General features: G+C 44.9%; 1 protein-coding gene across 3 annotated transcripts in view; it reads right to left on the bottom strand.

Annotated features, from left to right (window-relative positions):
• HMMR (hyaluronan mediated motility receptor) overlaps nt 1-25250 on the bottom strand; it is a 261939-nt gene that overhangs the window by 43604 nt on the left and 193085 nt on the right. For all 3 annotated transcript variants that reach the window (XM_069199359.1, XM_069199357.1, XM_069199358.1), the window contains 2 exons: nt 15167-15269; nt 8890-9066 (listed from right to left, as the gene is read on the bottom strand). In XM_069199359.1, the coding sequence (XP_069055460.1) occupies nt 8890-9066; nt 15167-15269 (280 nt within the window). The remainder of the gene's footprint in view (nt 1-8889; nt 9067-15166; nt 15270-25250) is intronic.

Here is a 25250-nt window from a genome sequence, read left to right on the forward strand (position 1 = left end):
TGCTCCTTATTATCCCCCTAGGTCCAAGGTGAGGGAGTCTCTCCTGGAGCCCTCAGTGTATGGCCCAAGATAGGTCACTAGCCTAAGCCTCTGGCTTCTGCGGGCATACTTTAAGGCTGTGGAATGGGGTGTTGCCAGAAAAACGAACTGTACTGCACCTATCCTTGAATGGCACTGGTGACCTATGAATGAGAAGAACTACTTACTGTTGCTTGAGAAATATTGACAGACAATTCTTCATGCTGGATATGCACTCACTTGCCTGTTGAGGTTTTTGGGAGCTGCCTTTAGAGTGTTCATCAACACAAATTAAACTTGCCTTTAGATGTTTTACCAGGTGCACCAACTGCCTGAACGTGGTGGTACCTTTCCTGTATCTTCGAAGGGTCTAAAGGACTTTGTGCAAGAGGAAAAATAGGTCTTTGAAACAAGAGACGTCTCCATTTTATTCAACTATCATTTATGGCATGACAGGGAAACAGGACAATTCCAAAATAAGCGTACTGGCATCTTGTTATTCCGTACTGTACAATGCCCATTTAGTTTAACTGTAAAAGTAAGCACTGCCTTGTTCTGAAGTTGGCTCAGTGAAGCAGAATGAAATTCTGTGAAGTATGCCTTTTTCCCACCGCCTACAGTATCTGTTTACTCAACATGTTCTCACATCCTTACCATGAGAATTGCCTGGCACCTGCTCATTAGTGTCCATCTGAAGTTTGATCATATGTCAGATCAAGTAGCAATTTGTACTAAGAGCAGCGTTTCCTAACTGGTGCGTTACAAGCAGTTTTTTGGTTTGTAATGAAAGTCAGAGCAATAAATTAAGAAGCCTTAAAAATTTGGATGTGTTAGATTTGGTGCTTCAAATGCAGAGGTCAAATGACAGGCCACGTCTGACAAACTGCTGCTTATTCTTTTAACCTGGGAGGAGTTTTGAAGTGAAGTAGGTTACAATCTTGCTGGAGTAAAGGAAAGTTATTTTTGCAAGACAAAATGTAAAAAACTACAAATTAACTGCATACATTCAACAGTTAGGGACATCAAAATGAAGCAGTTTTTTTTTGTAAATCTGAAGTGTGCTAAAAAAAATTGATAGGTCTTGAATTGTTTTAATCCTTTCATTTGGTGATGCACAAATGAAATATTCACAGAAACCAGACTTCCACACATTATCCTTTGTGCGCTACATAGTTTAATCAGTAAAACAGTAGATCTGTGCAAAGTTATTGCTAGTTCAACGGAAAATGTGCTCTCTGTTAATGACAAACTGCCACACAATGGTTTAGTTACAATTAAAAAAAAAAAAAAAAAAAAAAAATGAACACAAAAAAGGATCCCTTAATAAACAAAAGGATCCCTTAATAAATTGCAGCTGATACAGAACACAGCTGCCAGAATGCTATTGAACCTTCCACGATCGGCTTCTGCTAAGGATAGCCTTAAACGTTTACACTGGCTCCCGGTAGCCCAACCGATCATTTTTAAAACCTGTATCACTCATAAAGCTACCCATGGGATCGGATCTAAGTATCGGACGTCCAAATTACAGTGGTACAGACCTGAAAGACTGCTGCGTTCCGCTTGCACCCCCCCTCTAATCCAAGTCCCCTGCACCAAGAAGGTGAAGTGGGGTGATAAAGCCTTCACTATTGCGGCTGATAAGAATTGGAATTTACCCCCTCTGGAACTTAGGAGAGAGCACAACTATCTCACTTTCAGAAAATGGGTCAAGACTTTGCTTTTTCCACGATAAGTCTTGACCCCGATTCTTCTTTCCTTCAGAGCTTGCACGGTCTCACCTTAGTCAGCGCTTCAATGCCTTCGGGCAGGAACACGCTTTATAGATGCATTATACATACATACAAAAAAAAACATAACAAAACACCACTCCTTATGTCCATTACAGTTAGGAGGGTCACAAAAGTTTGTTCTAAAACAAAGCAGTTACTTACCTGTAGGGTAGTTATGCAGCTTGAAGAATTTTCTGCATTCTCATGCCGCGCATTATTCCATCATCCAGTGGTTGGGCCCAGAACTATTTTTTCTTAAATTCGGAGTCATCTGTTGCAAACATTTTGTATCTAGTACATTCTTCTGATGGTCAAATGCCCAGCCACGGAAAACCTTGAGTTGTCACCATCTTCAGATTCTTATCTCTGGCAATTGTTTATCCACTATAGCTCACGTTGGCTTCCCCTGGTCTTATATCTTGAGCTTGCCTCACCTCAGTTCCTAGGGAGGTGGGTGTGTCACATGTGAATCCAGAAAATTCTTTAAGCTGCAAGCCTAAACTTTTCTGGATTCCCATGCTGTGCATTGACTTTGTAGTTTTTGTATTACTGTAGTGAATGGATTTGAAATGAGGTTGAGCTTGCAAAATAGTGTCAGTACTCTGTTCCACATGTGATTCTTTATTCACTTGGATGTCTACTTTGTGAATGTGTGGACTGATAACCACATGGCTTCCATGCTTATGTTGCTTAATGGAATGTTCACTAGGAAGATTAAGGTTGCTCACTTGTTGAGTGTGCTCTTGGCTTAGTTTACAGTTGCTTGCAGCCTTATTGTGACAACTGGATTGTCTTGGATATCCATCTTGCGGTTGTGTTCTTAGTAACCAGCACCACTTTGCTCCCGTCTGAAGGATGAAGAACTGTTTCCCTTTCCTGATTTGTTTTAGATGTATTCAGAGCAATAAAGTACTACCTGGAGAGAAAGCCAGGTAGTACTTTATTGCTCTGAATACATAGAGTGTATGTAGGGCTATTTTGTTTGGAGTCTTTGGTTCCTGGAAGATGCTAGGTATTGAGGCTTTTCTGGTTTATGTGAAACGGATAGGATTCTTGACAGGAACAGTGTGTTTGTTGTCATGACTACCATGTACTTGTGCATTTGCAGGTATACTTCCTAGGTGGGAAGTCTTTGCGATTCACACACACTGTAGTTACGCCATCACAATTAGGAACGCTGTTTTACTGTGACAAATATTTGTGCTTTTCTGAGTAGTCGCTCAAAGAGGCCTTTCATCAGTTGCGTTACCACCACGTTTAAGTTCCTGTTAGAAATGGGATTCCTGGTTGGCTAGGGTAGGCACCTAACCCGGGCACAGGCCACCACTCTAGGCAGGGTGAGTGAGTTACACACCCAAAGATAACCCCTGCTCACACATGAACACTCAGGCTTATCCCAGAGGCAAAGTGTAAAACGTTTGCACAACACAACACTAGTGACAATGAATACACCACAAAGGAGAGACAACATGTTAATATAATATATAAAAAACATTTTTTTTTTAAAACTATTACATTAAACATCACACCAAACAATATGCATCAGTAATGTCCTGCTACACAAGCTGTTGTCAGAACATCAAGTAGATTACCAGCACTCTGCAAAAACCTGCAGTAGTCCGGTAAACACCTCGGTAATTACTATTCTGCAACAGAAGCAGTAGTCAGGTTGTCATCACCGAAAATGCACGTCAGAATAAACCGTATCAGAAATGCCAAGACATCATAAATACACATAAAATGAACCATTCCCATCAGGAACAAAAATATCAAAGAAGAAATATTATAGCACCTGTCCTGAAAAACGCCCACTGTTGAAACAAGTTGCATCATGCTACAACATTGTAGTGAGTGCAAAACAGAGAAAGGTTACTAGATTCCATCGGTCAGGTAAACAATTCCTTAGCATTTGTCCTATAAAATCGAACCCTCCTTGTGCAGGCATGGTAGACCCTGAAAATACACCAGTCACTCCCAATAAGGCCAAAGTGCGTTCAACAGAGTAAGCGCATAAGCTGCAAGGAAAACACGGAGGGGAAAGGAAGACAGTGGTTAACTGATTGTAGGTAAATCCCCACTAGATAAAAAGGTTATTGAGCACCTGTGCGGGTTTTACAAAATACAGTGCAAGCTACTAATGGTTGCGCATCCAAATCAGGTGCTCAGACCTTACTTGGGCTAGCAGTACGGTAACTACTCCAGGCAGGTAGTGAAAGTACAACCAGGACGGTATCTCCCCAACCCAGGTATGCCTGCCCTCCTCCATTGGCAGGCTTAGGGGAATTCAAATGGAAGTTGGGGAAGGTGGGGCTCCTGGCTCTAGTGTCAGTGGACACCCATACAAGTAAGCAGCATCTCACTACCATTCCCACCATACCAAACATGCCTACTTCAACCCTCATAGATCAGACAATACCACTTAGACATACGGCATTTCCAATGCAACCCTATGAGAGGTCACACTCACTGCAGTGAAACCCAATAGGCTGTTTGTCACTACTAGGACAGGCCACACAAACAAGCACGTGTCCTACCTCTTATCTACACAGCACCCTATCCATAGGGCTAGCTAGGGCCTACCTCAGGGGTGATATATGTATTAAAAGGGGAATTCCAGGCCTGGCAAGAAAGTTTAAATGCCAGGTCCCTGTGGCAGTAAACTGCGCAAGCAAGCTCTGCAGTGCCTGGCCTGAGACAGGTTTGAAAGGCTACTTCTGTGGGTGGCGCAAGCTCACTGCATGCCCACTAGTAGTATTTAATTTACAGGCCAGGGATATAGGGATACCACTGTACAAGGGACTTGCAGGTAAATTAAACGTACAAATCAGGTGTAAGCCAGTTTTCCTAAGTTTAGAAGGGAAAGCACATGCACTTTAGCACTGATCAGCAGTGGTAAAGTGCCCAGAGTCCCAACGTCAAGAAAAAGGGTCAGAAAAAAAAATAGGAAGGCAAAATGTTTGGGGATGACCCTGTAGAAAGGGCCAGGTCTAACAGTTCCACATGAGTGTTTGTGCGCAATCTGGTGGAGCTATTCTCCTGGTCCCTCTATTAACAGCTTGACCACTGGTGTAGCAAAGAAACTTTAGTCATTATGGAACTTGTGTAGGCCACTGTTGCTATCAAATGCACATTGTGTGGTGTAAATCAGTTTACTGTCCAGTAGGTGGGTAAGGTATCTGATGACTGGTGTGTCCTGCTTTGGAAGGGACCTGATTTATGGTGCCACCTTGTGTACCTCACCCATTTGGTAGTTTTTTCTTGTAGCTGGCCTTCTTGCCTCGCTTCCATTGCTCTGCCTAAGATATGCAAGTGCCTGAATTTTATGTCCTAAGGACCCATGCTGCCAGACTTAAGGTGTGGACAACCATTCCCCTTGCATGGATTGTAGGTCGTGATACACTGGCAGTCTGCACGCTATTCAGTGCCATCTATCAGTTTGGAGAAACATGTTTATCTTGCCCTCTGTGGGGGCGATGAGGATTAGCATCATAGGTGACTACTTGTTGAACACTTGTGGCAATAGCGGGATTAGGCAAACCGGCATATGCCAATTTCCCATACCAATATAAATGCATTCTCCAGGAAGTAGTCCGGCGAGTGTTTGAATGCAAGTCGGCATTTTGCTGTCTGGTGTTGAGAACCGTGCCATCTTTGGTGTCCCCCACCTCTGGAACATCTTTTTGACCACTGTCTAATTTAGTTCACACTCACTGAATACGCTTCCACATTGTCCAATCCTGGAAGGTGTATTGCTGTTACAGTCATCTCCCTTTGAATGGACACTTCCAAATTTCTTGTGTTTGTTTTGATAGGGTGAAGGACTTAGTTATTTCCTACGTTTTTCTCCCCCAGCCTGTTGACGTGGAACATTGCTATTATGCTGTCCATCTGAGCTTGTATCAATTTTCCCTATAGTGGTTTCTAAAAGGCTGTTAAGGTAAGGGACATTGTCTCTTTGTTCCAGGGTGATTATGTGCTGTATTAGTCCCTGTGGCTTCCCAACTGCTGATGTGCCTCCCCATGTGTTCTTCCCATCCCGTGTGACATGCATCTGTGGTGATGGTCACTGTTGCAGTGGGTGGTGCGAAGGACCTTTCCACTGTTCTTACAGCATTTCTCCTGTACTTTCTGCTTAACAGATGGACCCTCCCAACTCCCAGTTGCCTAGGACCATTGGTTCTGGATCAGTCTCATGTGTAGCCTCAGATATGGAAATTAGTGGGATGCAGAATACATGACCAGCATCTTCCAAACTGTCCTCACTGTTAGAGACTGACCCTTGTGGTAGTGGCAGATTTGTCTTTATTGCCAGTACTCTTGTTGCAGGGGAATACTCTTGCTCGAGTTGTACTGATTCTTGCTCCTAGGAAGAACTTTTCCCTTTCTAGTGTAGGTGATGATTGTTCTGGTGTTAGAGAAACCCAGCCTCTGGACTGTTTTCATTAGTGTTTTGATGCTGCCTGCACACTTCGAAAAGGAGTTTGCCTTTACCAGTCAGTCAATCGTATAGGTAGGGGTACACTTATTCCTTTAAGTGTGCTGCTACAGGTGCAAAGCATTTTTTAAGCTCTCTCAGTGCAGCTTTTATTCAGAATGGTAGCACCCTGCATTGGCAGTGTTTGTTTAATATGAAACTTAGGCCAGTCCATTGGGATGTGTAAGTAGACGTCCTTTAGGTCTATAGTTGCCATGTAGTCTGCTTCCCAGAGTTGCAGAATAACCTCCTGCTATGTTGTCCTCTTGAATTTGTTTCTTTATGAACTTGTTTAAGAAGCCAAGGTCTAATTTTGGTTATAGTGATTTCCGATTTTCGAACCAGGAAACATGTTGAGCAGTTTCCTATGTTTACGTTCTTTAGGTTATTCTTTCTATTGCCCAGTTCTTCAAGACATCCTTCACCTTCTGTCTTAGATAGGACTTTTCCATTTGCTTTTTCTTTTGGTCCTACTTTGGGGCGGGGGGGTTGTTTTATTAGTTCTATACAATAGCCTTGTTGGATGATGTTGAGTATCCATTTGTCTGATGTGACATCCTCCGCTCGAAAAAGGTCCCCAGTCTTCCCTTCCGCAGGTACTTAGTCTGATTTGGGAGGGGGGGGGGGTGGGGGGTGGGACTTGTTTTGTGAGTCACTTGCTTGAGAGGTCCGCACCTCTGAACAGATTACCCACTCCCCATTCTCCCATGCATCTGTAAAAGAACTTCCACTTTGGCATCCAATACTGCCACTGCTGCATTGTCTACTGGAAGTGTTGGTGTGGGATGGTGGGTTGGAAATTCACCTTTTCTGCTGGTATTGTTTGGAAGCAGCTCCCCTCTGATGGTCCATAAACTGTAAGGCTCCCACAGACTTTGGCATCTCATTTTTTCAGCTGCTGCAATGTAATCCACTACACCACCAAACATTCTCCATTGAAAGGTGTATTGATTAGAGCCCACATGGAATAGTCCACCTGCCTCCATTTCTACCTGTCTCTCATCATCTTAGGCTTCAACTTAACGCACACCCTGCAGCCATGGGTGTGGTAGTCTCCCTTTAGTCAAAAGCTGTACACCTGTTGGCTGTCCCTCTGTGCAAACTCCAGGCAGAACCTAAAGGGTATGTTCTCAATCTCACCTAGCGCAGGAAGCCCCTTAGCTACACATTATCCAACCTGCACCCTTCAGATGCCCATGTGCCCCACAAACCTTTGTGTTTCTTGGTGAATCCCGCATTGTATATTCTTCAACAAACTATTGATTTTCTTCTTGGAGAGTTTTACATCTGTGATTCCAGATGCAACAGAGGGAACATGAATCTGAAGATGGTGACCATGAACACGGGCTTCTGGGGTGGGTGACCGATTTCAGGAAAAGGATGGACTAGACACCAAAGGGTGGCACCAGACGATGCCCAACAAAGAGAAGAGACTACAAAAAGGAGATTAAGACCAAACCACTAGATGCTGGAATATCTCAATCCAGAAAGATTCACGCTTACATTTTTTTAAAAATTGCATTTCTAAAAAGTTTGGGAACCATTTACTAGGAATAATTTTGATGCTTCTTGCTGAACATTTGTGTATTAAATGTTAGACTTCTATGACCTTTCTTGAAAGCATTATCTTTCACATGTTACAAATTGATAGTTAACTTGATGTCAAGGTCCACCAGATTTAGTTACTACATCCAGGAAGAGCCAATACAACCTCACCTCTGCTTTTCCTGCCCCCTCTTGTGCTACTCGATATACCTCACATCACGCGCTTTCCCCGTACTAATTGAGTATTCCCAATACTGCAGTACCACCCACTTACCAATTCACAACCAGATTCCCCCTTTTTCCACCCCAAGAGCTTGACAGATGACCAGCAGCAAACAAAGTGGCTATTGGGTTGGGATGTGGCATGAATACTGTAATGTAACAAACTTCAACAAAGCCTTGGACTGCATGGCTGCCCGAAAAACTGCAGACCTGTGTATGTTGAAGAGCTTTGCTCAGACTGGTTGCAGGTGAGACTAATGGGACAGCACAAGACCCTTATTTGCACTTCCTGCATGCAGAACAAGGGAAACAAATCTAAATTAATGTTTTTCATTAAAGAAATTACAGATCCCTATTCACAATTGTGATGGGTGCACATTTTCTCTCATATAAGTCAGAACCAAAATAACAGTTGATCAAACATGTCAAATGTTGCACAGAAAGTGTGAATAGGCTGTTGAGGTGGCAATACTTAACAAATGAATCTTTAGACGTCCAGACACAAAAAAAATTAAAGATGCCAAAGAAATGGTAGAAGTGAACTGTACATTTATAACCAAGTTGGTGCAGAGTAATAACTGAACAAATGTTACTTCTGAATGATGAAAGACACGCTCCTACACTTCTGAAAGTGAAAAAAATAAAATAAAAAGGGGTGTGGGGGCGAGAAGACTTTAAAGTGCGAATGGCCAAAGGAAAGCCACACTAATTTCTAGCTACAGGCAGCATCAAAAACCACACATTTTGAACCAAACCTCATTTGCTACATTAATCTCTGATGAATGATCCAAAGTGGTCCCTATGGTGCTTTCCAGCATTGAGCTTAACTAATCAATCTTTGAGTGCCAATATACACACCTGTTTCAGCTGAATGTTCTCTTCCTTCAGTTTCATGACATGCTTTATCTTTTGCTTTTGGTTCTGATGGCCAAGAAGTTTTGCATATGCTTCACTGAGTTTATTGAGTTCATCTTGGGCTGCTCCATGTTCATTCAGCAAAGCGTTCTTTTCAGCTTCAAACATGTCCAATTGTTGCTGGAATTAAATATAATCATGTTATTCAGACACAATTACATTGTTTAATTTTATTCAAAATGACAATCAGAACTACAACAAAAACTTTAAAGTCCAGCAGGTCCTGAAACAGGATTAAGATAGTCTAGAATGGCTCAAAGAAAATTAATCTCATTACAACCAAAGTGTTAACATTTATAATAAAAAACTGTAGGAGGGAATCGTGGAGGAGCTTGGGGAACATGGCGGCCGGCACCGTAGCGGGCCGCGGAGCGTCCGCGTAGAGGAACCGGGAAGAGGGATAAGCGGAGGAGGGCACATGTGCCGGATTACCGGCAAGCGGTATTCCTTGAGTGGTGCCGCCGGCACGGAATACTGGAATTTGGCAGCTCCGGAGCTGCGAATGACGCGCCTCGCTGTGGCGTGTTTCCCTCTGAGGGAGGATTAGCAGCGGCGGCAGCAGGAGGAGTGGCAGAGTCAGCACAAGCAATTGGCTGACTGCCAGCAACGCATGAGGAGTAACACGTAGTGTTTCTACCCCGTGGACCCAATGGAACAGATGGAAGTAAGGATGTTCTGGAGGGAGAAGCTCGCCTAGTGAAGGGGAGAAGTGGAGGTAGGAGGAGGCTTGGGCAAGAGAGATTGGCAGCTTGGAAAAAGATAGTTTTTCACATGAGGTGAGCCTTGGGAGTAAGACTGGTGGGTGTGGGGTTGTGAGTAGTGACTGTTTAAAGGAGAATTCTCTAGAAAACTTACACCAGGTAAAGTGGTTTGTTAAAAGGGGGAAGTTGGACCCCCCCGGTTAGTGCGAGGCCCAAAATAACTCCCTCGCTGCGGTCCTACTTTAAAATTCTTCCATTGGTGGCCTCAGACAATAGTACAAAGCTTACGGGCCTGGAGGAAGGGGCGCAGGCCTCTGGGAGTGAGGATGGAGGTGGCCCCGATTGAAGGGGGTGTGGAAACGACAGGCGAAGACGGCAGAGGGGAAAAATATCAGTGTTCAGCTGCGATGGTGGATCTTAAATTTACAGGAGGATCGAGCTGGTGAGTCCCCCCCAAATGTTAACAGGACTTGATAATGTTGGGCTGGGTGTTCTGCAGTGGTCAAGGATTGGAGGGAAGGGGGGGGGGGGGCTGGTTGTCTCTCTCCTACAGAAGAGATGTTTGCAAAACAGTACTGGGGAGACCAAAAGAGGTTTCTCTGTGTCTGAGGCAAATCAGGCCAGCATAAAAGAGATGTGTGAGGCATTGGAGAGTAAATTTGACTTGCTGGAAAAAAGAACGCAGCTTCTGGAAGAGTCTATGGAAACTTTGCGAGAAGAAGTAGTATTGATTCAACAGGATCTGCGGAAGTCGAAGGACTCTGAGCAGGACTTACGTGATAAGCTGGAGCGATTTGAGAATATGGCTAGGAGAAATAAATAGAGAATACTTAACATACCGGAGGGACAGGAAGGGGATAGTATCAAGATGTTCTGTGCCTCACTTATCAAGAAAACCCTACAGTTGGAAGAATCTGAAAGGGAGATTGCGGCGGACATATAGAGGGCACATAGGGATCCGTTTAGAAGAGATCCTGCCAGGAAGAAACCTCAGAAGATTCTGGTCAATTTTCTGACATGCTTTAAAAGAGAAAATCTTGTTGCAGGCTTTAAAAACAGAAATCACTAAGATGAGAAGGTTTTTCTTTTGAAGTTAGGTCAGACCTTGCTAGCGCAACTCTTAGTAGGCAGTGGGAATTGGGTAATCGTATTGACGATTTTAAGAAGTTGGCTGCGTCAGAACAATTCCCAGCTACTTTGCAAGTGATATATAATAATAAGATGCACAATTTAAGAGATATAAAAGCAGCAGATGATTTGCTAGTCAATTAGATGTGGAGCACCTTGAAAGATGGGGTAGTTACCCCTCTCAATGTCCCTCTGGTCGGTTTCCTCGTGATGGCGCGCCATAGTCAGGGCTTTACCAACTAGCCTATGTGAATCAGGGATGGGTTCCCTGGGGGGTGGGTGGGTGGACAGGTGGGGCAGTGAGCACAATATGGAGAGCATTTGGGAAAAAAGAAAAAAATATATAAAAAGGAAAACCTTTTCTACCCCAGTTTCACCAGAATATAACAGAGTGGAAATTTAGATTGGGTACAGATAGGTGATGCTGAAGAAAAAAAACGGGTGGGGACAGTAGTCTCCTTCATATTATGATATGGAATGTAAATGGGCTAAGATTACACGGTAGGAGCAATAGAATTTTGCAATATTTGAAGGACTATCCAGCACATATTTACATTTTGCAGGAGACTCATTTGACGGGGCCTGAATGTTCTAAGTCAGTGGTTCCCAACCTTTTGAATCCTGTGGACCCCCACTTTAACAATAATGGAACCCAGGGACCCCCACTGAATCCTCATGGGAATCCGGGGACCCCCATCTGAGTCATTACTGGAAGCTGGGGACCTAATTTGTCATTATTTGTTAATATTTTGTAATTTTCTAGGCTCTCGCGGAACCCCTGAGAAGGCTTCGCGGACCCCCAGGGGTCCCCGGACCACAGGTTGGGAACCACTGTTCTAAGTTGTTTAACTCTCAGCAGTGGGTCAAACTAGTGGTTTTTAACAGAGAATATTACGAATATTAGGGGGAGGGGGACGGGTGGCCATAATCATTAAACACCAACTTAATGCGGTTGTGTTAAAAACTTGTGGATAGCAAGGGTCGTTGGGTTGTAGTTAGACTTCAGATTCAAGATGTAGTATTTACGGTGGTTGGTTTTTATGGTCCAAACTGACGACGTGGAACCAATAAAAAGGAATGTTCCTGCATCTTCTAGATCTTCCTGATCCGATAGTTATGGGGGGATTTTAATGTTCTGTTGGATAATGACTTAGACAGGTCACAAAGTGCTGGGTCCACTGTCCTGTTAAAATCTCAGAATGTTTTGAAATCCAGGATGACAGAATTGGGTTTGCGGGATATTTGGAGAGTAAGAGCTGGTACACAATGGGTCTTTTCCTTTAAGAATGAGAAGTATAGACATGGATCTAGAAACAATTTGTTTTTGTTAGATGCGGGATTGGAAGATATGGTGAATAATTTTGAATATAAGGCCGTACATTTGTCAGATCATTCTGCTGTTATAACACTCAATCTTAGCACCAAAAGAGATAAGATGGACATTAGATCAAGCATTATTATTGGAGGATGAGGTGAAGTCGCAATTGTTTATAGAGACTGAGGAATTTTTTAAGTTTAACATAGGTTCCACTTCTATAAGCATGGTTTGGGATACGCTTAAAGCCTAAGAGGCAAAATTACAAGTCTCACCGTTCTAAGCGATAAGAAGTGTAGATTGGAAATAAGGGTGTTGGAAAAGCAAATGAATGAGTGTGATCACGTACAGATGGGTGGTTTAGAATCCTTAGAGCAGTTCGAGGTTAGGATGTCTTGTTTGAAATTGCAATTAGAGGCCTTTTTACAGTCCAGGTTAAAAAAAATAAAAAGATGGGATGCCAGTATGTTGGCCCATTTTGAATATGGAGAGAATCCCAGCAAATTGTTGGCCTGGGAAGTAAAGACGGATAGGACAAGAAATTAAATCCGAGAGATCTCTGATCAAAAGGGTCAGACAGTCCAGTTCCTATGATGTTAAGGAGGTTTTTCAATCTTTTTTTATGGATCTATACAAAGAGGGTACTGTGGGAACAGATGAAGAGGTTCAAAGTTAGTAAAAGGCGGATACATTCCCTAAAATTTCAGATGTAGAGAAGGAAATGATGGATCATAAATTTAGGATGAAAGCGATCAAGTCAGCAATTATGTCGTGCAAGGGGGGTGGGGAGCTGCGGGCCCTGATGGTATTCTGGTTGAATTATATAAAATGTTGGGGGATGCTATTGTCCCGATAAAGTTGGTTCTGTTCGAGGAGATATATGATAAGGGGCAGGCATTACCAGAATCATGGAATAGCGCTATAAACACAGTGGTTTCGAAGCCAGGCAAAAGTCCAGTTAGGTGTGACTAGTATAGACCAATCTCTTTATTGAATACTGATTATAAAGTCTTTGTTAAGGTGCTGACAGAGCGAATAAACAAAGTGGTGGGTGGTCTCATACATAAGGACCAGAAAGGATTCATGAAGGGGAGGCATTTACACAAATTGACAGAGTTTAATAGGGGCAATTGACATTGCCACCTCAGTTAGTCTCCCTCTAGCGGCAATAATGCTAGATGCTGCAAAGGCATTTGACAGGGTGAATTGGGGTTTTTCTTTTCAATATTTTAAAAGAATACGGTTTTGGGGATAAATTGTTGGGTGATGTATTTAGTCTATTTGAAACCTGCGGCTAGGGTTCTGGTAAATGGAAGTTGGACTCCTCCTATCCAAATATTAAAATATTAAGTGGCACGAGACAGGGATGCCCACTCTCGCCACTATTGTTTAACTTGTATATCGAACCTCTTGCTAGAAGGATTAGACTAGAGCAGAAAATTCATCCGTTTGTATACAGGGAGTGGGAAAAAAAAGCCTCCCTCTATGCAGATGATCTGTTAGTTTGTGTATCAGATTTATACGCGGCTTTACCAGCTCTTTTGATTGGCAAATTTCGGCAGCGGATAAATTCATTTATTTGGGCACAGAAGGGAGTGAGGATTTCTTGGAAAAAGCTGCGGAGGAAGAGGGGAAAAAGGTGGATTAGCACTACCGGATTTGTTAGTGTCTGGTTGGCTTTTTTAACTTAAGAAAGTTAGGATTTTGGGCTCTGCTCTAGATATGACAGACTCAGAGGTTGTATGTTTAAGGCTATGTTAGCACAAGTAAAGGAGGGGTTGAATTATGTGTTCAAATTTGGGGATCCTAAATTCTTTAAAAAAAATTAAGCTGAAACGTCCGAGGGATGCTGCCCAATTATGGTTCAGTGTCAGGTCCCTAGTGGGGATTGATTATTATAGCAAATGGTCACCTGTTTGGGACTCGCCAGGTACCACAGAGTGTTGAAGGATGTTTTTGCCACCCCAATTAAAAAGGAGGTTTTAAACACTGGGGAGATTTAGTAAAGAAAGGAGACTTGCGGTCTTGGGAGGAAATGTCAAAGACGACAGGTGGGGCTTTGTCGAGGTTAAAATATCTCCAAATGAAAGGGAGGATAGCTAAGGATGATAAGAGATGTGGTTGGCAGTCCCAGATAGAGGATAAAATCTTGGTAGATCCCCTCCCAAAAGAATTTGTGGCATTGGGAGTTGCTAGACGCTGGGGATGGTGAATTTAATCTGCGTAAAGAACTTTGGGGTGATGTTTTTTCAGAGTCACAGCTGGGGGAGGCTTGGGAGGTGTCTAGGGGCACGCTATATCAAGTGGTGAAACCTGCTCTGTTTAGACAAAATCATATATTTACACTATAGTTTTTTTTTTTTCTCCATACATACTGTCTAAGATGGCGAAAGGTGAGGTGATTAGATGTGGAAAGTGTGGGATGGAAAAAGCGCTGGACATTCATATGTTTTGAGTGTTCGGTGATTCAATTTGTTTGGGGCGCAGTGAGACATACAATTTCGGAAGTGTTGAAGGTTGAGATCGAGATTACCCCACTATTAGTCATGTTTGGCAGATCGGAGCAGTTAATAAATCTAAGGGCAGATATGCAGAAGTGGGTATTTTATACAGTTTTATTAGCTAGAAGAGAAATCTGTAGGAAATGGGTGGGTAGTATTATTCCCTTTTATAAAGAATGGTTGGATCAAGTGAAATATGTATTCAAAATGGATACGGTAATGGGTATCACCAGGGCAAAGAAATTCTGGTTACCTTTTAAAGCTTGGTTGGATGCACTGTTGGTAAGTGCATAGAATTTTTGCCTGTTGATTATTCCCTCCCTGCGGTCGCTCACATTGTGAGGAGGTTTGGTGAGAGAGAAAGAAGGAGGCCTTTTGTTCCTCCCCGGGCCAAAGAGCATGGTTTGGTACCAGACCAAAGGAAGACCTGGTGGCTGGGTTGTATGAGGACAAAAAAAAAAAATTAGGAGGTAATTTGGATTACTTTACAAAATGAAGGTTCCTGGTTGTGTCAACACAATGGCACAGAGGGAAAAAGGATAATTTGGTGTTAATTAACAGAAGAAATACTTCACCTGGAATGGTTTCACTTTTTGATGCAGTTCTTCATAGAGAGTTCGCCACTTCTGGATCTCCTCTTTGAGTTGCACTACTACATTTTCATCTATGGAGTTTCTTCTGTAAACAATAAGATCTTTAAATTACCACACATTTTCCAAAACACGTCTTAATATACTGTCTCTTCGGCTTCCCCAAGACTTGCATGCTTGATATAATAATACCACTCCCCCAACAATACCCTCTCAACTTCGTTTATCACTTACCAGCAGTTTACCTGTTTATGGGCAAGAGGTTTAGTATTTAGCAACTGCAGCTATTCTGTACCATCTGATCTTACAAGACAGTGACTATTTTATTCATCCAAAGTTAGCAATTTAGAAGGAGATAGTTAAATGCGTTTTTTTAAAGTTACAAACAACAAAACTTTAATGTTCTTATAAGCCCATGTTTGCATTAAAATTGTCACAGTTTAAATTTAAACCCTTCTGTTCAGGATTTCCTACTAAGTGACAATTAACCAGCACTTTGTGTCAATACATTTTTCGAGTAAGGCTCTGGAAACATCACAATCCTCATTTAGACAAAACACAATACTGCTGGACACTGAAGAAAATAGGGTGGCAGGCTGTAAATACACTTTCAAACTGCATCCATTGTTCCACTGTCAGGAATGGACAATGGAATCAATCATTAAAAAAAGAGGGTCACACTGCAGACAAACAAGTTACTAACATTGGTAACTCTTTCAGGCATTGACCATCTTGCTGCAGATTCCTAACCATTAGAATATTCCCCAGGCTGAAAATGGAAACTTCTCAGCATTACTTCTACATGCCAGAAGGTGGTGCTATGCAGTTCTGCAAGGATGCCCGTCCCCTCCAGCAACTGCATGCTGGCAACAGTTGCTTCAAAGGCTATCCGCGCCTCCAGATGCGGAGCCCCAAAATCATATTTGTAGACAAAGTGCAGATTCCTACACTTATTCATGGATAGAGACCCATCACAGAAAAGGGAGTTAAGAAGAGTCTGCTATTAGTAAGTCTCGACCAGAAAGAGCATTACAAAATGAAACGTCCTGATAGAAACTTGAGGTTGCAGATTTCACCTATTGAAAGCAATACCTATTCAGAGGGTCTGCATTTACCCAAACCATAAAGTCCTGCATCACCGAGCAGGCAAAACTCCTCCTCCTGGAAAACATAGCCGACTAGCAAATGTTTAGTACGGGGGTTAGCCACTTTAGCCCTGATAGAATGAGCAGAGTCATTCCTCGAAGCTGCTTCTTGCCAATACATACTGTAGATCATAAAGCACAGCACGATTCCACAGAAGTTTTTTTTTTTTTCCTTTCTCCACTGCCCTTTCTTGCCCCAGAGAACTCCAAGAGCGGAAAGGTCACATTTTATTCCTTGGCCAATGTATAAGTTAAGCGCTCTTTTGGCATCAAAAGCAATGGAGCGTCCCCTCCTGTGAGCAGTGAATCGGAGCAAAGAATACCAGTAGTAGTGGTATGGTTTGTCCGATGTGCAACTGTCAACTCAGCACGAAAACTGCCTGTGCCCACAGAACCCATTTGGTTTGGGAAGTGTATGGTGTTCTGACAGAGCCTGAAGTTAACTCACATTGTGTTGAGGAGATGCCAATGATTAACACAGCCTTGAAAGTAAGTAGAGGTATGACAGATGTGAAACAGCTCAAACCAAGTGCACAGCAGTGAAGTCCAGACTAAATGAAGGTCTCATTAGGGAACGACAAAAGGCAAAAGGGGAATCTTATTGCAGCCCTTTTAAAAGGAAAATATATATATATATATATATATATATATATATATATATATATATATATATATATATATATATATATACACACACACACACAGACATATGCAAAAGTTGTTGAGGGAAGCCTGCCTACCAGACAAAGTGACATCAACCGCCTTAAGACAGAGGGTGAACGGTTCCAGCTGTTGCTGCTCAATCTCCAAGCACGGAGGTGGCTACAGTGGTAGTCTGGGTGCCGAACTATGCCCTGTTGCTGCAAATTAGGTCCTCCAAGTGGGGCTGTCTGATCGGAGCACATATGCTCAAGCCAAGGAGTTCTGGATAACATTCTCCATGCCAAACATGGAGCCATTCGGATGTGAGACCTCAGGGCCGGAGTGGCATCTGGAGAAATGCATACAGGACTTCTAAGTTCCACTTGAGGAATAATGAGTTTGAACGAAAGTCTACAACATGCAAAAGAGCAGACACTGAACATTCGGCAGAGGTGAAAAGATAGAGTCCGGGTTCTCCCAATCCGCAGACGAGACCTTGTATCACCTCCAGGTGCAGCAGTCATTCGTGACCTATTAGGTGTAGACAGCTGTGCTTGTCCATCCAGTCATTCAATGATCGTGCCCAGTGGTTCACCACCAGGAAGACGCCTTAGTGGTCCAGCTATTTCCAGAGGACTAAAGGCCTCCTGGCACAGAGTTTGTGAACCATCACCCTGCATTGTAGCAGTACCACAACAGTGGTGGTGTCCATGAGCACCTGAAATAGCCTCCCCTTAATTGACAGCAGGAAGACTTTACATGCTGAGCAGATGGCCCTCTGCTTTGGAAGGCAGATATAAACCCATGAGTGCTGGAAACCAAACACCCCCCCCCACTCCCAATGTACAAGCAATGCACTGGTCACTGAAGGCAGTTCAGGGTGTGGAACGGACAGAGGTATGCTGTTGACCCAATCATGGTCCAGCAGCAACCACTGCAGATCTCTTGCAGTCTCCTCTAGGATTTGGATGTTTTGCAGAGGGTTCCTGGATGTTGGACCTATTAGAACTTCAGATCCTACTAAAGAGACCACATATGCCATCTGGTGTGCTCGACCAACAGGATGCAGGAGGACATCTGTCCCAGCAGCCTCACTGAGATCCAGGACTGAGGTAGAAAGATCTGGATCATAACCGGATGGCCCCAAACTCTTTCACAGGGAAAGGCATGAGACCAAACTGTCTCGAATAGCTTAGATGAAAGGAGTGTCTATGAAGGAGTCCGATGGTACTCCAGCAAGTTGATAGTGAACTCCCAAGATGACAGGAAGTTCACTGTAGTCTGGAGGTTTTTAGAAGACTGCCTGGAGCGAGTCTGGCTACCACAGCCAGTGATCAAGGCAGAGGGGGGGGGGGGGGGAGACGGACACCTGTCCTCCAAAAGGTGTGCTGTCACCATCACTTTCATCAAACCAGCGGAGCACTGGCAAGATCAATGGGGAGCACAGCAAACAAAATGCTCCTCTCCCACCACGAACTGCAGGTAACGAAGATGGGCCGGTAGAATGGGAATATGGATATAGGTGTCCTGCAGGTCCAATGTCACCATCCAGTCTCCACAGTCAAGGGCCGATAAGACCAATGTCAGGGTGGGAATTCTGAATTTTTTCTTGCTCAGAATAAAATTGAGATGGTGCAGATATGATCGGCTGAAGACCTCCACTCTTGTTCAGCACAACAAAGTATCAGGAACAGCCAAACCTTACTTTTTGTGCCGGCACCATTTCGATTGCCCCTTGGGCAAAAAGAGCTTGCACTTTCTGCCACAAAATGGAGACATGGTTCAGTCACTGGTTACATGGTGATGGTATGGATGGGATGAAAGAAGGTAAGGTGTAGCATTCCCTACAAATTTGGAGGACTCACTAGGCCAGCCTAGACATAATAGGTAGATTCTGACTCCCAGAGTGTGGATGTGACCCTTTAAAAAGGTACTCTAAGGGGGATAGTAGGTGGGGCTGCAGAAAAGGTGTGTTGTGCAACTGTGGGGGTGGACTAAGCAGCACGCTGACCTTGAATGTGGTGGTGGGCACAACAGCCTCTCCTGTGAAACTGCTAGGTTCCTTGTTCTGGTACGATAGGCTGGCGGTAGGGAATGCCAAAACCACAAAAGGAATGATTCAAGTGTTGCTGGCAGGCTGTGTGAAGAGTCCCAGAGAGTGAGTGGTAGCTGTGCGCTCTATAAAGAGCAAGAGCAGACTCAGCCTTGTCCCCAGACAAGAGTCCCATGAACAGCATATCCATTAGTGAAGACTGGATGTTACCCAAGAATCTAGTGAAGAAACATGTTACTTACCTTTAACTGTAGTTCTCCAGTATTGGAAACTTTCCAAGATTCACCTGCTTGAATCATTCCCTGGGAGTCCCCAGTGTAATACGAAAGCCATGCTCAATTGCATATAAAGCTCAGAGGCACTAGGCCTCTTAATTTAGTAAGATCTTATAGTAGTTTTATAAAAAAGGAATGTAAGAAGTTGGCTCTGTATGCACTATTTCAAAGTAAGGAATAGTATGCACAGAGTCCAAGGGTTCCCCTTAGAGGTATGATAGTGGCAAAAAGAGATAATACTAATGCTCTATTTTGTGGTCGAGCAGTAGGCTTATCAAAGGAGTAGTGTTAAGCATTTGTTGTACATACACAGGCAATAAAATGAGGAACACACACACAAACAAATCCAGGCCAATAGGTTTTTGTTATAGAAAAATATCTTTTCATAGTTTATTTTAAGAACCACAGGTTCAAATTCTACATGCAATATCTCATTTGAAAGGTATTGCAGGTAAGTACTCTAGGAACTTTGAATAATCACAATAGCATATATACCTTTTACATAAAACACATTTAGCTGTTTTAAAAGTGTACACAGTGCAATTTTCACAGTTCCTGGGGGAGGTAAAGTAATGTTAGTTTTTGCAGGTAAGTAAACCACCTATGGGGTTCAAATTGGGGTCCAAGGTAGCCCACCGTTGGGGGTTCAGAGCAACCCCAAAGTCACCACACCAGCAGCTCAGGGCCGGTCAGGTGCAGAGTTCAAAGTGGTGCCCAAAACGCATAGGCTTCAATGGAGACGGGGGTGCCCTGGTTCCAGTCTGCCAGCAGGTAAGTACCCGCGTCTTCGGAGGGCAGACCAAGGGGGTTTTGTAGGGCACGGGGGAGGGGGGGGGGGGTTTGGGACACACAAGTCCACACAAAAAAATACACCCTCAGGTGGCCAGGTGCAGTGTGCAAACAAGCGTCGGGTTTGTAATAGGTTTCAATGGGAGACCAAGGGGTCTCTTCAGCGGTGCAGGCAGGCAAGGGGGGGGGGGGGGGGGGGGGGGGCTCCTCGGGGTAGCCACCACCTGGGAGAGGGCCTCCTGGTGGTCACTCCTGCACTGGAGTTCCGATCCTTCAGGTCCTGGGGGCTGCGGGTGCAGGGTCTTTTCCAGGCGTCGGGATTTCAGAGTCAGGCAGTCGCGGTCAGGGGGAGCCTCGGGATTCCCTCTGCAGGCGTCGCTGTGGGGGCTCAGGGGGGAAACTTTGGTTACTCACAGTCTCGGAGTCGCCTCCCTGAGGGGTTGGTTCTCCACCAGTCGAGTCGGGGTCGCCGGGTGCAGTGTTGCAAGTCTCACGCTTCTTGCGGGGATTGCAGGGGTCTTTAAATCTGCTCCTCTGGATACAAAGTTGCAGTCTTTGGTGAACAGAGCCGCAGTCCTCAGGAGTTCTTGGTCCTTCTAGATGCAGGGCAGACCTCTGAGGCTTCAGAGGTCGCTGGTCCCTGTGGAAAACGTCGCTGGAGCAGTGTCTTTAGAAGTGGGGAGACAGGCCGGTAGAGCTGTGGCCAAAGCAGTTGGTGTCTCCGTCTTCTCTGCAGGGTTTTTCAGCTTAGCAGTCCTCTTAGGTTGCAGGAATCGGAGTTCCTTGGTTCTGGGGAGCCCTTAAATACTAAATTTAAGGGCATGTTTAGGTCTTTGGGGGGGGGGGGGGGGGGGAGGGGGTTAGTAGCCAATGGCTACTGTCCTTGAGGGTGGGTACATCCCTATTCCTATTGGGGGAATCCTCCTTCTACAAGATGGAGGATTTCTAAAAGTCAGAGTCACCTCAGCTCAGGACACCTTAGGGGCTGTCCTGACTGGCCAGTGACTCCTTGTTTTTCTCATTATCTCTCCTGGACTTGCCGCCAAAAGTGGGGGCTGGGTCCAGGGGGCGGGCATCTCCACTAGCTGGAGTGCCCTGGGGCATTGTAACACGAAGCTTGAGCCTTTGAAGCTCACTGCTAGGTGTTAAAGTTCCTGCAGGGGGGAGGTGTGAAGCACCTCCACCCAAAGCAGGCTTTGTTTCTGTTCTCAGAGAGCACAAAGGCTCTCACCGCATGGGGTCAGAAACTCGTCTCTCAGCAGCAGGCTGGCACAGACCAGTCAGTCCTGCACTGAACAATTGGGTAAAATACAGGGGGCATCTCTAAGATGCCCTCTGTGTGAATTTTATAATAAATCCAACACTGGCATCAGTGTGGGTTTATTATTCTGAGAAGTTTGGTACCAAACTTCCCAGTATTCAGTGTAGCCATTATGGAGCTGTGGAGTTCGTTTTTGACAGACTCCCAGACCATATTCTCTTATGGCTACCCTGCACTTACAATGTCTAAGGTTTTGCTGAGACAGTGTAGGGGCATAGTGCTCATGCACATATGCCCTCACCTGTGGTATAGTGCACCCTGCCTACCTCCCCACCAGCACATACAACCTGGCAAGCAGTGTGTCGGTGCTGAGTGAGGGGTCCCTAGGGTGGCATAAGACATGCTGCAGCCCTTAGAGACCTTCCCTGGCATCAGGGCCCTTGGTACCAGTTACAAGGGACTTACCTGGATGCAGGGGTTGTGCCAATTGTGGAGACAATGGTACATTTTAGGTGAAAGAACACTGGTGCTGGGGCCTGGTTGGCAGGGTCCCAGCACACTTCTCAGTCAAGTCAGCATCAGGCAAAAAGTGGGGGGTAACTGCAACAGGGAGCCATTTCTTTACAAGGACCAAACGTAACAGACAACCAATCAGCTCACGCCACCCTCTAGAACTCTCCTTTGAGGAGCCGATTCCCCTCGGATTTTCCACTGCACGTTGTGCTGAGTCTCCTTTGAGCTCTGCTCAGTTTTTCTCTCAAATCATTTCTGAAGAGATTGGGATACTTTTTCTCTTAAGAAGTCATTCAAGGTAGGTCAACCTGGCTACCATGTGAGAGATACCTAAGAAAGGGCTTTTTAGAGCCTGTGCTACCTGCATGAAGAAAAGGCTGCATGTGGATGCCCAGCATAAGGACTGCATATATTGTCTCTATCCTAACCATAAACCTAGAGACTGTAAGCTATGTATAACCTTTTCTACTAAGACTCTTAAGGACAGAGAGGGTCATCTTCTCATCTGTCTCCAAAAATTGAAATCCAGAGACAATCCAGTTTCTAATGAAGACAGTGCCTCTTCTGTTTCTGTGGTGAAAACACCTGTCAAATGACAATCTGAAATTTCTTCAGAGGAAAGACCCAGGAAAGCTTTTAAAAACTCTGAGGTGTAGGAAGTTGGCTCTGTATATACTATCTCAAAGTAAGAGAGTGTGCAGAGTCCAAGGGTTCCCCTTAGAGGTAAGAAAGTGGCAAAATTAGATAATTCTAATGCTCATTTTGTGGTAGTGTGGTCGAGCAGTAGGCTTATCGGAGGGTAGTGTTAAGCATTTGTTGTACATACACACAGGCAATAAATGAGGAAAACACACTCCAAGACTTAACTCCAGGCCAATAGTTTTTATATAGAAAAATATATTTTCTTCATTTTTAGAACCACAAGTTCAAGATTTGAAGTACACACATAAAACGCAAGGTACTCCACACAGGTAAGTTAGGAACTTTGAATTAGAGCAATAACATATACAGTTTTTGTTAAAATGGCGGTAAGCTATTTTAAAAGTGGGCACAGGGCAAAAATCAACAGTTCCTGGGGGAGGTAAGTAATGGTTAGTTTGTCAGGTAATTAAAAACACTTACAAGTCTCAGTTTCTGGGCATAGGCAGCCCACCGTTGGGGGTTCAAGGCAACCCCAAAGTTACCAGACCAGCAGCTCAAGGCCGATCAGGTGCAGAGGTCAAAGAGGTGCACAAAACACATAGGTGCCTATGAAGAGCAGGGGTGCTCTGGTACCAGTCCACCTACAGGTAAGTACCTGCGTCTTTGGAGGGTAGACCGGGGGGGGGGGGGGTTGTAGAGCACTAGGGGTGACAAAAGTAGGCACACAACACACCCTCAGCAGCACAGGGGCGGCCGGGTGCAGTGTGAACAGCAGGAGTCTGGTTTTGGATAGGATTCAATGGAGGGACCCGGGGGTCACGCTAGCAGTGCAGGCAGGACACAGGGGGGCTTCTCAGGCCAGCCACCAACTGGGCTTGGCAGAGGGTCGCCTGGGGGTCACTCCTGCATTGAGGTTCGATTCCTTCTGGTCCCGGGGGATGCGGGTGCAGTGCTTGGTCCATGTGTCGGGTTCCTTGTTACAGGCAGTCGCGGTAAGGGGGGAACCTCTGGATTCTCTCTTCATGCGTCGCTGTGTGGGTCCAGAGGGGTCACCTCTGGCTACTCACGAGGTTGCAGTCACCTGGGAGACCTCCCTGTGGTGTTGGTTCTCTGGAGCTCGAGCCGGGGGTGTCGGGGGCAGAGGGTGAAGTCTCACGCTTCTGGCAGGAAGAGTGGAGTCTTTATAAGTTGCAAAGTTGTTACTTGTTGAGCAGAGCCGCTGCTCACTGGATTTTCTTGGTCCTTACGTTCAGGGCAGGCCTTTGAGGCTTCAGAGGTCGCTGGTGCCTGTTGGACGAGTCGCTGTTGCAGTTTTTTGAGTCAAGAAACAGGCCGGTAGGGCTGGGGCCAAAGCAGTTGTCATCTTCAGTTCTCTGCAGGGCTTTCAGGTCAGCAGTCCTTGTTTCAGGTTGCAGGAAGCAGTTGGGCCAAGCTGTAGGACTTCCGTCAGGACAGTTGTTTTGACCTACAAAGTGGGAAGTTGAAGATCAAAGACCTGGCCGCCGTGTGCACAACAATAGCTTAAGAGACATTTTGTCAGTCTTCATACCAATTATCATCGGCACAGTGCTGAGTGAATTTAGCACAATGGTCAGTTTCCATCAGTGTCTGTACCAAAGAGGGAATACAATGAATGTTGTCTGCCGTGAGATAAAGCTAGTGTAAAAACCTCAGTGGGATTAGAGTGAGACCTGTGTCAAAGTAAAACTGGTGCTGAGTCGGCATATGAGAGGGCAATAGAGGACCTCTGAGTGGTGAACCGGCATTGGTGTACTAAAGCCTAGCACAATTGTGGGCTCGGTCTACACTGGAGCCGAGGGCAGGAGTGGCTCAGAGTCCAGCTGGCACAGAGGGTGAACCTGCCAGTGGTAATACAGGTTTAAGCCATCTTGGCTCCATGGGGTCCGAAGTGAGTTTAAAAAAGGCAGAGCTTAGGCACATGAAACTCTGATCTGGTGCATCATGGCTCAAGGCCCTGGAACTCTGGTTGTGCCAGAAACCGCTGCAGAATCTGCCCTGAAGCTGCAGACTTTGGGACTGGGACTCTTGGCACTGTCCACATGCTACATCAGGTGAGTGGGAACGGAGAAAAGCTAAACCCTGCTCAACTTCTTATATTTTCAGTACTCACCTGAGGGCTTGAAGCCGTTCTAGTGGACTGTCTTTGTCACACTCAGTCAGCTTCAGGAGCAGGACTGAGACCAGATCTTTGACTTGGAACAGGACTTTGGAGTAGTCCAACAGCGATTCTTGTGCTTGGTGACATTTTGCCTTGCATTCTCGGATGGCCTTTGGGTTCATTGAACTTCAGTCTGTGCAGGTTTCTGGATCATGGGCTGATCCCCGAACACCACAGGCAAATGTGGCAGGGATCAGTCACAGACATCAGCTTGCAACAGTCCTTGCAGGGTTTAAAATCTGTCTTGAGGGTGGGTGGGTGACATCCCTTGCACACTAATGGGGAGAGTAGAGGAGGGGAGAATAATACTGCAAATCTGTCTCAGAGACAAAGGCTACAGATCCACACCTGGAGGTGCAGAAAGAAAGGAACTGACAGTGCACAACAGTCACACTTATGTAGGCCTTGCATATCATTTCCAAAATGGCATCAGTGTGTGGAGTCAAAGGTACCACCTAGTGGTGCGCAGAACTATTGCTGAAACATTTCCAGATCCATTCCAACACCAAGGCACAATTTGAAAAGACTACGAATAGAAGTTTCTATCAAAAGGAGAACTGTTAGTATCAG

The sequence above is a fragment of the Pleurodeles waltl genome, chromosome 7 (assembly GCF_031143425.1).
Source record: "Pleurodeles waltl isolate 20211129_DDA chromosome 7, aPleWal1.hap1.20221129, whole genome shotgun sequence".
In the NCBI taxonomy this organism is placed as follows: Eukaryota; Metazoa; Chordata; class Amphibia; order Caudata; family Salamandridae; genus Pleurodeles; species Pleurodeles waltl.